At 47.5% G+C, this 11783-nt stretch overlaps 10 protein-coding genes across 10 annotated transcripts; 7 read left to right on the forward strand and 3 right to left on the reverse strand.

Annotated features, from left to right (window-relative positions):
- Positions 1-107: 107 nt before the first annotated feature.
- CYBJADRAFT_130583 (MFS general substrate transporter) lies at positions 108-1835 on the forward strand (the record flags this gene model as incomplete). The annotated part of the gene is made up of 1 exon (XM_020212927.1): positions 108-1835. One exon carries the CDS (start codon positions 108-110, stop codon positions 1833-1835), a length of 1728 nt encoding a protein of 575 aa, XP_020068972.1.
- A 264-nt stretch (positions 1836-2099) lies between these two features.
- On the forward strand, positions 2100-2824 carry CPR1 (peptidylprolyl isomerase CPR1; the record flags this gene model as incomplete). The annotated part of the gene is made up of 2 exons (XM_020216602.1): positions 2100-2133; positions 2370-2824. 2 exons carry the CDS (start codon positions 2100-2102, stop codon positions 2822-2824), a joined length of 489 nt encoding a protein of 162 aa, XP_020068973.1.
- Positions 2825-3109: 285 nt separating this feature from the next.
- On the forward strand, positions 3110-3946 carry ENT5 (Ent5p; the record flags this gene model as incomplete). Its single annotated transcript, XM_020216603.1, has 1 exon — positions 3110-3946. One exon carries the CDS (start codon positions 3110-3112, stop codon positions 3944-3946), a length of 837 nt encoding a protein of 278 aa, XP_020068974.1.
- Positions 3947-3969: 23 nt separating this feature from the next.
- On the reverse strand, positions 3970-4921 carry GIR2 (Gir2p). The gene has a single exon (XM_020217607.1). The coding sequence runs from the start codon at positions 4693-4695 to the stop codon at positions 3994-3996; it is 702 nt and encodes a 233-aa protein (XP_020068975.1). The 5' UTR covers positions 4696-4921; the 3' UTR covers positions 3970-3993.
- A 129-nt stretch (positions 4922-5050) lies between these two features.
- On the forward strand, positions 5051-5815 carry ACL4 (Acl4p; the record flags this gene model as incomplete). The annotated part of the gene is made up of 1 exon (XM_020212292.1): positions 5051-5815. A coding segment is annotated over one exon (765 nt), but the record flags the coding sequence as incomplete, so codon positions are not given.
- A 564-nt stretch (positions 5816-6379) lies between these two features.
- On the reverse strand, positions 6380-6544 carry NBP2 (adaptor protein NBP2; the record flags this gene model as incomplete). The annotated part of the gene is made up of 1 exon (XM_020212061.1): positions 6380-6544. A coding segment is annotated over one exon (165 nt), but the record flags the coding sequence as incomplete, so codon positions are not given.
- Positions 6545-6778: 234 nt separating this feature from the next.
- Positions 6779-7523, forward strand: CWC15 (U2-type spliceosomal complex subunit CWC15). Its single transcript, XM_020217608.1, has one exon. It carries the CDS (start codon positions 6915-6917, stop codon positions 7479-7481), a length of 567 nt encoding a protein of 188 aa, XP_020068978.1. The 5' UTR covers positions 6779-6914; the 3' UTR covers positions 7482-7523.
- Positions 7524-7685: 162 nt separating this feature from the next.
- Positions 7686-8201, forward strand: RMP1 (Rmp1p; the record flags this gene model as incomplete). Its single annotated transcript, XM_020216604.1, has 1 exon — positions 7686-8201. One exon carries the CDS (start codon positions 7686-7688, stop codon positions 8199-8201), a length of 516 nt encoding a protein of 171 aa, XP_020068979.1.
- Positions 8202-8243: 42 nt separating this feature from the next.
- On the reverse strand, positions 8244-9370 carry SPE4 (spermine synthase; the record flags this gene model as incomplete). The annotated part of the gene is made up of 2 exons (XM_020213427.1): positions 9085-9370; positions 8244-8987 (listed from the first exon to the last, which is right to left on the reverse strand). Exons 1-2 carry the CDS (start codon positions 9220-9222, stop codon positions 8244-8246), a joined length of 882 nt encoding a protein of 293 aa, XP_020068980.1. The 5' UTR covers positions 9223-9370.
- A 60-nt stretch (positions 9371-9430) lies between these two features.
- On the forward strand, positions 9431-11165 carry TRM82 (Trm82p; the record flags this gene model as incomplete). The annotated part of the gene is made up of 1 exon (XM_020215578.1): positions 9431-11165. A coding segment is annotated over exon 1 (1022 nt), but the record flags the coding sequence as incomplete, so codon positions are not given.
- Positions 11166-11783: the final 618 nt, after the last annotated feature.

Below are 11783 nucleotides of genomic sequence, written 5' to 3' on the forward strand. Positions count from 1 at the left end.
GCAATAAGAAAAAGGCTCACACAACGCACTTCTTTGTCAATTAGCTATATCTCGTGGACGGTGGACACGTTGGCTAAACACCCTTTATTTCTGCTGATTTGTTGTCCATGCCCTCAGAGAGTGAAAGATTGATACCAGGGATTCGTAAGGATATCGTGCTAGACCCCTCGAGCGAGATCCCTGGGTTTATAGCCTCAGAATTGGAACAGAGAGAGCTGTTACAAGACAACACCTACACGGATTTGGAATGCACCAATAGTGTAGCAGATGGTGAGCCCGTGTCGTGGACCCGAACCAACGTTGTTGTCGGCTCGATGTCGCTGAGTATATTTCTTGCCGCTGTGGACTCGACCATTATAACCACGTTGATTGGTGATATGAGTGCAGAGTTTGACTCTCTGGATAAGCTCTCATGGATAGCGTCGTCGTATCTGTTGTCGAGTGCAACTTTCCAGCCCCTGTATGGCAAGATCAGCGATATATTTGGAAGACGAGCACTGCTGCTGTTGGCCAACGTGCTGTTCCTCGTTGGATGCTTGGTGTGTGCATTGGCGCCGAATGTGCTGGCTCTGATACTGGGCAGGTTTATAAGTGGCGTAGGCGGTGGTGGACTGACAACAATGACAAGCATCACCACCAGCGATCTGATCCCATTGAAGTCCAGGGGCATCTACCAGGGAATAAACAACCTGGCATTCGCTTCTGGTTCAGGGGTCGGGTCGCTAGTTGGGGGCTATTTTGTCTCAAATCGTATCCTAGGAGGCTGGAGAGGTGCTTTCCTAATGCAAGTACCCATCACTGTGCTGAGTACAGTTTCCATCCATATGTTGCTGAAACTTCCCAAGGGTTCTCCTGGATTGGGAGTTCATGGTGTTGATGTCATGAACAAATTGAGGCTGATAGATTGGTACGGTTCATTCACACTGGTCATCACACTGCTCTCCTTCTTGACGCTGACTTCATTGGAAACTGATAAGATCCTCACTGTTAAAGGCACATCACTTCTGTTGGTATTCATCACTTTCCTCGTCATTTTCATCATAGCTGAGAAGAGGGCCAAGTTCCCCATCTTACCACTGGAGTTCTTGAGGATCCGTACCGTCTTGGGTGCCTCTCTGTCAAACTTCTTCTTTTGCATGTCATCTTTCAACTCATATTTCATCATCACCATCTACTACACGGCCGTGATGAACCTAACGCCACAACAGGTTGGCTACAGGTTCGCACCTAACTTCTTCTCCATTGTGCTTGGATCTCTCGGAGCAGGCTACTACATGAGGTCCACCGGCAAGTACTACAAGCTACTGCTACTTTCAGGTCTTCTAGCGGTATTTGGTACATGGAGAATCGTCACTATTACCCCGGACTACCCTGTTTGGGCCCAATTCTTCCTACTGATCACACCAGGGTTTGGGATATCCGTCATCATCACTGCTACGCTGCTGGCTTTGATAGCTGCTGTGCCTCATGAGCACCAAGCAGCAACAACGTCGATCTCCTATCTGTTCAGATCATGTGGCTCCACCCTTGGTGTATCGTTTGGCTCCGCCATCTTCCAACACAGGCTGTACTCCTCGCTGCACCATAACGTTATGCAATTCCTGGGACACGGCCATGACGAACAAGAGCTGCTAGCGATCATCGCCAAAGCTTCACACAGCTCTGAGTACGTCCATGGTGATGCGCCTAGCTTCATCACAGATGCGCTGGTGCAGTCCTACGACACCAGTTGTAAACTGTCGTTCCAATTCTGTCTGCTATCGTGTGTCGCTGGGCTGCTGAGCATGCTGCTGATCAAGGAGTATGTGCTGCATGGCACATTGGACAGGAAATGACCTATCATAGCTATGGATACATATATATTGTGTATATCTATCTAAACACTGTGTATACCATGTGTCAGCCCTAGTGTTACCCTACCTCTGTGCTTACGTAATATGACGTCGACGTGCGCGTACCGCAGTTTTCCCCCCGTTCGTCGCCGGCCCCCCATCGAAGGACGAAAATTGCCACTTTTGAAACGTTTTCTCTTCCATCTCAGCAACTCTTCCTCCTCTCTCTTTCGATAGAACTACAATTCCAGTTGAGTTAATAACAAGATGTCTAAAGTTTTCTTTGAAGTCACCTCTGACGGTAAGTCTGTGTGCCGGTGAACGCTTCAATTGGCCGTGGTGATGCCCATTGGCCTGGGCTTGTTAGTGGGTTTCCGTCGCAGTGAAGCTCGAGGCTGCGGAGGGGGGCACCATGTGGTTGTGCTGTCCTTTTGGTGGCAATGCGCTCATACTGAGGAGGGTCAATTGCTTTCCCATGGCCAATTGAAGGTGTAATCCCTCGAGACTACAACATTGTACTAACTGGCGTCGACCTAGGTAAGCCACTCGGTAAGATCACCTTCCAATTGTACAACGATGTTGTCCCAAAGACTGCTGAGAACTTCAGAGCCTTGTGTACTGGTGAGAAGGGCTTTGGCTACAAGGGCTCTCCATTCCACAGAGTGATCCCAGACTTCATGTTGCAAGGTGGTGACTTCACCAGAGGTAACGGTACCGGTGGTAAGTCCATCTACGGCGAGAAGTTTGCCGACGAGAACTTTGCTAAGAGACACGACAGACCAGGTTTGTTGTCCATGGCCAACGCTGGTCCAAACACCAACGGCTCCCAGTTCTTCATCACCACCGTCCCATGCCCATGGTTGGATGGCAAGCACGTTGTCTTTGGTGAGGTTATTGACGGTCTTGACGTTGTCAAGAAGATTGAGTCTCTCGGTTCCCAATCCGGTGCCACCAAGACCAAGCTCATCGTCTCCGACTCTGGTGAGTTGTAAATGGCCCAACCTCTGTTATAAGAGAAGCTAGCGTTGTATATGGTCGTTCCCGAAATGGGTTAAAGTGTATATAAAGAATCAATTGATGCTGCCATACGCTTTATTTTCCCTTGTAGATGTGTAAGTACTTACAGCTGCTTGGTAGGGCTGCGTACGTACATCCGGGACTTTGATACCTTGCCGTTATTTCCTCCCAGAACTTGCACTGGAGTGTTTTCGTTTTCTGACTCTCCTCCTCTCGTCGTCATTGTCCCATGGAGGCCTCCTCCACTGTGAATAAGCAAGATGTCATTCTCGTTGTACGACATTCGTAAGAAGGCCCGTGCAGTGCAAAACTACCTGGTTTCTGACCCTCAGCCAGAGCTCACTGTTGTGAGACAGGCCACAACGACGGATCCTTGGGGGCCCACGGTGAAGGAGATGGACCAGGTGAAGGATCTGCTGATAAAGAGTGAGCCGGAGTTCGTCATCTCGCTGATAACCGATAGAATAGCGGAGTACGTACAGTCGTATGGAGGCGCAACACAGTCGAGCTACTACTCGCGGGCAGTGCACTACTTGAACATGGGCTCGGAGTGGAGAATCGTGTTCAAGTGTCTGAAGGTGCTGGAGTACCTGGTGATAACAGCAGATGACACTGTCGTGCCTGTGATAGGAGACCACATGTCGCTGCTCGAGGAGATTGGTAACTACGCTGTGGATGAGAGTGATGTCACGACCAAGGGTTTGCAAAAGAAGGAGCATCGGGAAATCCTGCGGAAGAAAAGAGATGAGCTGGTACGGTTACTGAAGGACCACGAGTTCAGAGACTCACAGAGATTGATATTCATGAAGTTACAGTCGCAAGAAGGTATAGAAAACGGGCCCATCGAGCCCAAGAAGAACTTTGATGATGACGTCCCCGGGTTCATGCAGGACTTCAAGGTGAAACAGATGGATCGTCACAAGATGGCGAATTCGAACCTGAAGAACGAGATCAGGACAGAATGGAGCCACATGGCTCGTCCCAAGGAGGTGCTACCGGGTGATTATGGGGTCATAGGGTCTGGCCAGGCCGGCGAGTCTCTATTCGATGAGGAGGAGCTCAACGACGTACAATACACTGATAGTCATCAAGAGTAGAGTTCTATTCCCAAGTTTATTTACTGTTATTGTGCTCCTTGTCCGGCTCAATCCTCAATTGTCAAGTCCTTGATGTTGATGTCGTCTTCGTCACCCGCAAGACCTCTCTCGAATATCTCCTTCCCTGTAAGTTTCCCTCCGTGGTATAGTTTCTTTCTCTCTTCAATTCTCTTGTCGATTCCCATCTCCTTCCTGAACTTTTCTCTCCACTCATTGAACGACTCCTTTGTAACTTTGGTACCGTAGAACTTTTTCTGCTCCTCACGCTCTTTGGCCAGGAGCTCCTCATCGTGCTTCTTCTGCCTCTGCTCGACCTTAGCCTCGAATGACTGTTCAGCAATGTCTTTCAAACTCGAGCAGAGAGCAAAGACGGATGGTATTCCAACCTGCTCCTCTGCCTCTTCGTTTAATTTGGCCAGGAACTCGTCCAGATCGGCCTGCTCAAAATCAACAATCTCTGCAACGATTACAGGCTTATGATGCGATGCGTCCTCCTCGTCCTCTTCATCCTCGTCCTCTTCGTACTCAACCTCCGGCTCTAATACTTCGTGGTCCAGTGAGAGCTCTGGAACACACTCTGGATACGTCTCAGGGTACGTTACATGAAGAATCAGCAGGTGGGTTCTCTCGCTGGCAGTTTCCAGCCTCAGAGTGATGTTGAAATGCGTATCGTCCACGGCTTCAAATTCATCCGGGTAGATCGATTGGAGGATCTCAACCTCCTGCTGTTGCTCCTCTTTGTAATCCATGGTGTACCACTTGACAGACAACGGGAACAATGGTAACAACTACGTAAACAACCACGTAAACCTCTCCAAAGGCAGCCCAAACCGGTTGAGATCATTGTGTTGGAACCCATTGGAAGAAGGAAGCGTGGGAAAAACTATCTGGTACGGGCCGCGGTGGTCACGTGATATGTGATTACATAATATCTTACATAATCGCTCATCAAATTTTTTTATATACGCACTCTGCTTCTCTGAAAGAGATGAGCTCTTCAGTCACAACTTGTTGATCTTTTACTCGGGTTTCTTGCCATAAGTTTCACTGTTGAGTCGCCACTGGAGACTGTGGAGCAAGGCATAAAGAGGCGGAAGGATGAATCTTGAAGAACTCACTGAGAAATGCCAGGATCTCATTGGCAAATCCGACTTCCAAGAAGCGTATAAGCTGCTCAAGAGAAACCAATCACCTTACCAAAGAGATGCTCAGTTCTTACAACTTTTCGGAGAAGTGTGCTTAGAATTGGGTAAAGTTGACAAGGCGTACGAGAAGTTCACGCAGGCGGTGGAATTGGACCCTGAAGGGTTACACGGTGGTGAGAAGTTTCTCTACCTGGGACAGATCATTGGGGGTGTTAAAGGTCTAGAACTCATAGATAGAGGTGTGTCCGTGTTATCGCAGGACTCGAAGGCCAACCTCAAGAGATTGACACAAGGCCTGTTTGCTGAAATCGAGATTTGGATGACTGATCTATGTATGCTGCCGGAGGCTGAATCCAAATGTGATGAGTTGATCACCCAATGTCTTGAGTTGGACTCAAATAACCCAGAGACCTGGAGTTTAATGGCTAACATCAGGATTTCACAACAGAGGGACGAAGAGGCCATTGAGGCTGTTAACAAGTCGTGGATCCTGTTCAAGTCTAAGAAGGAGGGTTTGGAGAAGGAGCCAGGCTTCAACGTTGAATATCTGGAGCTGGTTCAGCCTTTGATCTCACTTGCAAAGATCTCCATTGAACTGTCGCTGTTTGAGCTCACGATGGATGTACTCGCGTCCATACGTGACATCGATAGCGATAACGTTGAGAGTTACTACTTGGAAGGTTTTGCTAATTATCTGTACATTAAAAAGACCCAATATTTTAAGCAATTTGAATCGTTTGACGCCGATCAATTTGATCACTTCATCATCGATGGAGTTGAAGGTTTCGAAGAGAATGCCATCCTGGCCAAATTATCTCTTGAACAAGTGATGAAACTTTCACAGGTGCAGCAAGTTGATCCAGAGATGTTGCAACAGGCAACCGATCTGTTGGCGCATCTCTCTGGCGTGGAGCTGGCCCTTGAAGATGATTCAATTAATGATGACAACTGGGAGAACGAGATCGAGGAGTGATTCGCCTCGTTGTCATATTGATAAATCTTTTATTAAGTTTGTTCCATCCGTAGTTTGTAAATTGTCCGTTCCAATGTCTATAGTCGTTATGGTCGTATCGTCATCGTCCCTTGAAGTGTACCTCGGTACGCTTCCTTTCCCACTCTCTTCTCCAACCTCCTCGTCTTCCCAGTCACTCTCCCTCTCCGTCAGCTCTGCGTACATCTGTCTGGCCTCGCCCTCCGGCTCGCTCTCATCGCTCTTCCACTGCTGGCTCTTCCACTGCTGGCTCTTCCACTGCTGGCTCTCGGACTGCTGGCTCTCGGACTGCTGGCTCTCCAGCAGCTGGACATATTCCTCAGGCACCAGCCCAATCTCACCCTGGTCGTCCTCCGCAACGAGCCACCCCTGTCCATACCGATAGTTGATCCACACGATCTGGCCCATGGTGAGCCCAATCTCATTGTCGTTCTCAGGCGTAAAGTCGAACAGTGCAACGGCACTGCCCGCTATTTCACCATCCTCTTCACCAGTTTCATCCTCCCAGGGAGGCTCGTCCGCAGGCTCAAACGACGAATAGTGCAGCTCACAGTCGCTCGAGTAGGCAAAATCCCTTACCGATATGCTCATCTTGTTCGTGTCCTTCGTTCCACGCTCTCCAGGCCCTGTTTCCCTGTTAGTTGCTCGTCCTTTGTGTGTGTGTGCTTAATATAGGCACAGTACTAGGTTTTGTTTTTGTTTTTTTCCTGGCCTGCTTGCCTGGCTTGTCCTGCCTAAAAAACTCCCCGTCCCGCCTAGGGTGACCGCAAGCTGGAACGAGGAGCTGGGACTGGTGGACAGTGTACAGAGAACAGGGCCCGAGGGAGACGAGATGACGACCAACCACAAGCCAGCGCTGGAATCAAGACAAGGAAGAGATGTCCAGACGTCGATATTGCACTCGAGGGACCAGCCGTCTCATAAGCAGTTGAAGTACAGGGCCGGACGGCGTCATTTGGAGGAGTTGAAGGAGGAGCTGGGGGTGAAGAGACGGAGGGTGGAGGAGCTGGAGGAGAGGGAGGGCCGTGGTGACGGTGACGGTGACGGTGATGCTGACGGTGATGCTGACGGTGGTGCTGATGCTGATGCTGATGGTGACGGTGCCAGTGCCAGTGAAGCCAGTGACGGTGAGGCCAGCGATGCCCACGACTCCGATACTGACAGCGAAGACGAAGCTGAACTTATGAGAGAACTACAGAAGATCAAGCAAGAGAGGGAGGAACAGAGGAAGCTCGAGCAGATGGAAGCCAAGATGCAGCAGGAGAAGGCCAAACCTCGCAAAAGCTGGAGACAAGATACCATGTTCAAGGAAACGTCAAAGAAGAAGGACGGTGAGTACGTGAACGATCTACTACGGTCAGATGAACATCAGAAGTTTATGGACAAGTTCATAAGATGAAAAGATAGGCTGTATATGAATACGATGATGGTGGTAGTCGTAGTCGTAGTCGTAGTAGACGTAGTCGTAGTCGTCGTAGTCGTAGGCGTCGTAGTCGTAGTCGCACCAGCAGTGTGCCCCTGACCGATGAGTCCCTAGGCCCAAAGTCTCAAAATTTTATCATCACCAAATAGATGAAACAACTCTCCCCAGAAATCAACCATTATGGACACCACAGAGCTTCAACATGAGTTCTCCCTGTTGAGAATCCTGTACCATAGAAATAAGAACCAACACAGGGTAACGACTTGGTGGAAATGGCTGAACAGCTTGAAGAGAACGCTGACTAAGGTATTATGTCTCCCCGATAGACTAAGGCTACAACCACTGGTGAAGAAGCTGAAACTGCACATAATACCGGGGTGCTATAGGGCATTTAACAACATCATATCCCTGGGTCAGTTTGTCACACTTGGATTGGTCCTGCTGGGATTGCTGGCACGGATAAATAAGTGTATTGATGGTCTTGGGGTTGTGTATGAGACAAAGCCTGTCGTTTCAAAATTGGAGATTGTTCCTACAGATGATGACCTGGGCCAAGTTATTGAAACTGAAGAGCTGGATGTGGTGGCTGCAAAGGTTGTGCCCATTGAGCACAGGACGCAGAGAAAAGGGAGAGATAAAGAGAAGAAGAACAAGAAGAAGAAGAAAAGGTCAGCAATTGATGATATATTTGGTTAAATTCTATCATTTATATATGTGTATGTATATGTGTCCGCCTCGTCATTTCAAATACTTCTTTGCCCATGTTGGTAACACAAATGAACTCTTGTGAATATCTGCGTTGTAGTACTTGAACAGTTCGTCCTCATTGGGCATCGTTCTAGTTGGTGTTTTCAAATCAAGGGTCTCATCCTTTGAGCATATCATTAGCCCTAATTGTCCCGAAGTGTACGTTGGAACCATGGTATAGCAATACTCAACCACTGGGAACACCTGTTTCATCAACTCCTTAAGCCTTTGCAGTAATGATATCTTCAACCAGATGTTCTCTGAAGCCTGCATTATCACAATGCCTCTATCAGAGAGGCATTCGTGAAGTAACTGGAAGTAATTCTTCTCGTAGAAGACAGCTGCAGGGCCATCTGGGTCTGACGAGTCCGTGATGATAACGTCAAATCTCTTGCTATTCTCTTGGAGATATTTGAATCCATCGCACAGTTCCACCTTCACCCTTGGATCGTCAAATGACTTACTCATGTTAGGCAAGTACTTCTTACTCAGCTCGATCACAGTGGCATCAATCTCAACCAGGATTAGCTCCTCCACACCTGGATGCTTCAGCACTTCTCTCAAGACACCACCATCTCCGCCTCCTATGACCAGGACACGTTTAGGATCCGGGTGAGATAGCAATGGGATATGCGTGATCATCTCTTGGTACGCGAACTCATCACGCTCAGATACCTGGATAATGCCGTCAAGCACCAAAACGTTACCATAGTCTGTACTCTCAAACACTAGGATCTATAACACAGCACCTCCCATCCTGCGCTCCTCCGCAAGTCGAGGCCATCTGTTAGTAATGCACCACATCTCGAAATGTAACAAGTGTGTCACTCACATCCTGGAATGCTGATTTGCCCGTGTATAGGATCTTCTTCACGCGCAGTTCCAACGCCTGTCCTGGGAACGATTCATCGCTCACTTCTCTGAACCATCCGTTCGAGATTGTCGCGTGTGTGAGCTCTTGAGGGTCCATGCTTCTTCTTAATATCGTTACACGTGCACAACCACTGGGTCTATAGACCAAATATACCGACTTATATGGGCTTTTATCGAGTACTCAAAGTCACAAGACGTGAGACAGTGGAAAGTTTTTCGTATTAACTTTTTTTTCAAGGCTGCACTGATATAATCTCTGTTATAATTATGACGTAATCTCAGGACACAATATGATTCTACGGGCAATTCGATCTGGCGAGAACGAGATCGGTGGTCTGGTCCCAGTGATCACATGCGACAATGCTGAGTGATCCTGTTAGACTAAGACCATCACCGGTTTCACGGTCAAAACCCCATGGCCATATTATGCCTCGCCAATGGGTAGCCGTGGAAGATTACGTAAGCAGAGTGAAAAATTTCCCCTGTGTGTGCGATGCGATGAGCTTCCTCGAGAAATTTTTCACTTCTCCAATGCCTTTAATACCCGTGGTTTCTCTATCTGTGTGACCGTGGCAAAGTATGAAACATCCATTCCAATTGATCACGTCGAACAAAGCAGGTGATGTTCTCTTCACGGCTACGAAGAACCAGCTGCAGGTGTTTTCAGTGACCAGTGGCCAGCTATTGGGGAGCTGGGTTGACGATATTGACACCACTGAATCTCTCAGGGCCAAGATCAAAGCCGAGAGGGAAAGACAGCTCAAGGAGAATGCCCTGAAGGCTGAGAAGGAAGGCGTGCAGCCGAAGAAGAAGAGAAAATCCAACAACTCCGAGCCGAAGATTCCAACGCCTGGCGATGGAGCACCAACGATCTACAACTACATCAGATCTCTACAACTGACTCCACAAGAGGAGCATCTCGTTTGCACCACTGATTCCGACAAGTCGTGTATCGTATTTAAGTTGAACTTTGGCTCTGAAAACTGCCTGGAGCTCATCAAGAGACAGCCTTTCCCAAAGAGACCTTCTGCCATCACCACAACAACAGATGGTTCCACGGTGCTACTAGGCGATAAGTTTGGTGACGTGTACAAGGTGCCAATTGATTCACAGCCTCCTGTGGAGATCAACAGTGAAACTGATCCTGTGTTGGGTCATGTGTCGATGCTTACTGATTTACTCCTCGTTAAGCACGACTCGAATGAGTACCTCATCACTTGCGACCGTGACGAACATATCAGAGTGTCTCATTACCCACAGGGGTTCATCATTAAATCGTTCTTATTCGGACATGAGGAATTTGTCAACACTTTGCTCGTGCCAAGTTTCCAACCAAATGTGTTGATCAGTGCAGGTGGTGATGATTACATCATCTCATGGGACTGGGTTAAAGGGGAGAAGTTGGACAAGTTCGACATCAGAGACCTTGTTGAGCTTGACGATTCACATTTGGCACCTTCAAAGTTCCAGAACGCAAATGGTGACTTGAAGGAGATTAGCGTGGCTGAGATAAAGGAATTACCAAGTCTATATGCCATTGTGGTGCTAGTGGAGGCTACAAAATCGTTGTTGGTTATCAAATTGGATCAAAAAACTGGTAAAATGTCCCTCTTCAAGAGAATCGATTTTCCCAACAAAGTCATTTCATTCACAAGCACAACAGATAAGATCATCGTTTCTTTGGAAAGCGATAGCATGTTGAGCTTTGTCGATCTGGAAACCTTGGAGATATCAAAGACCCACGATGCTTTGGATAAGATCGTTGCAAACTCCTCGGTCGAGATTGAGAACAAGGAACAGTTGTTCCCATTGTATACTACATACCAGCTGCGTAAACGTAGTGAACATTGATCGATGTATTAATACGAGTTAAAGACATAAATTGTATCCAGTAGCTTTGGAAGGACTTCAATTTCAGCCTATCTACACAGCGAGATGTCAACATTGAAATGATGTAGATAGCAACATTTCTCACTTAAGAGGTTACATAAGTGTAGAGGTCCCTGTGATCTTTCCACAGTTATACAGTTATGACATGGTTCAGTGAAATGTAATCTAGGTACAAGTAACGGCCGTCGTGGTATAAAATTGAAGAGATGAATATTGTTCTTGAATGTGACCAAAACGATGATGACCTTCAACAAGTGCTATCGTCTGGAGAATCTGACTCATACAGAATTTCTGAGATTCGATAACACAATTGAGAAGAGGAAGTCAACTTGGCATTAGAACAAGGAAGAGTATGCCACATATTGCTGAATACTTTGCTTTCTGGAATATCACACAGAAGTTCATTAACGAAATAAATTCCAACATCCAGCTGGTGATCTTTCTCAAGGTGCAGGACTAACTGTTCTAATAAGTTCATTGAGAGTTGCGAAGACGGAACCAAAGCCTCCAGTCTCCAGGAGCGACTTCTTTCAATTCATGAGTCATATAACAAGCTATGTTGTTTAGTCATTTGGCTTGTCAATGGTGAGCTTATCATCAACTACTTCGCAGATGTTAACAATCAAGTGTCACTCGATGAGCTTGTGACCGTCTGTGGTGATCTCATTAAGCCCATCTTTTCTGGACTCGCTTTGCCTGTCCATCAATAAAGAAAGTGCATTTTACATTGTCTAATGCCTCAGCCTTAACTTCCATATAAGCCTCAGT

This window comes from Cyberlindnera jadinii (genome assembly GCF_001661405.1).
Source record: "Cyberlindnera jadinii NRRL Y-1542 unplaced genomic scaffold CYBJAscaffold_13, whole genome shotgun sequence".
In the NCBI taxonomy this organism is placed as follows: Eukaryota; Fungi; Ascomycota; class Saccharomycetes; order Phaffomycetales; family Wickerhamomycetaceae; genus Williopsis; species Williopsis jadinii.

What these genes read in the sequence shown, in the direction of transcription:
- CWC15 (XM_020217608.1), top strand. Translation starts at nt 6,915, where the DNA reads ATGACGACCAACCACAAGCCAGCGCTGGAATCAAGACAAGGAAGAGAT.
- GIR2 (XM_020217607.1), bottom strand. Translation starts at nt 4,695, where the DNA reads ATGGATTACAAAGAGGAGCAACAGCAGGAGGTTGAGATCCTCCAATCG.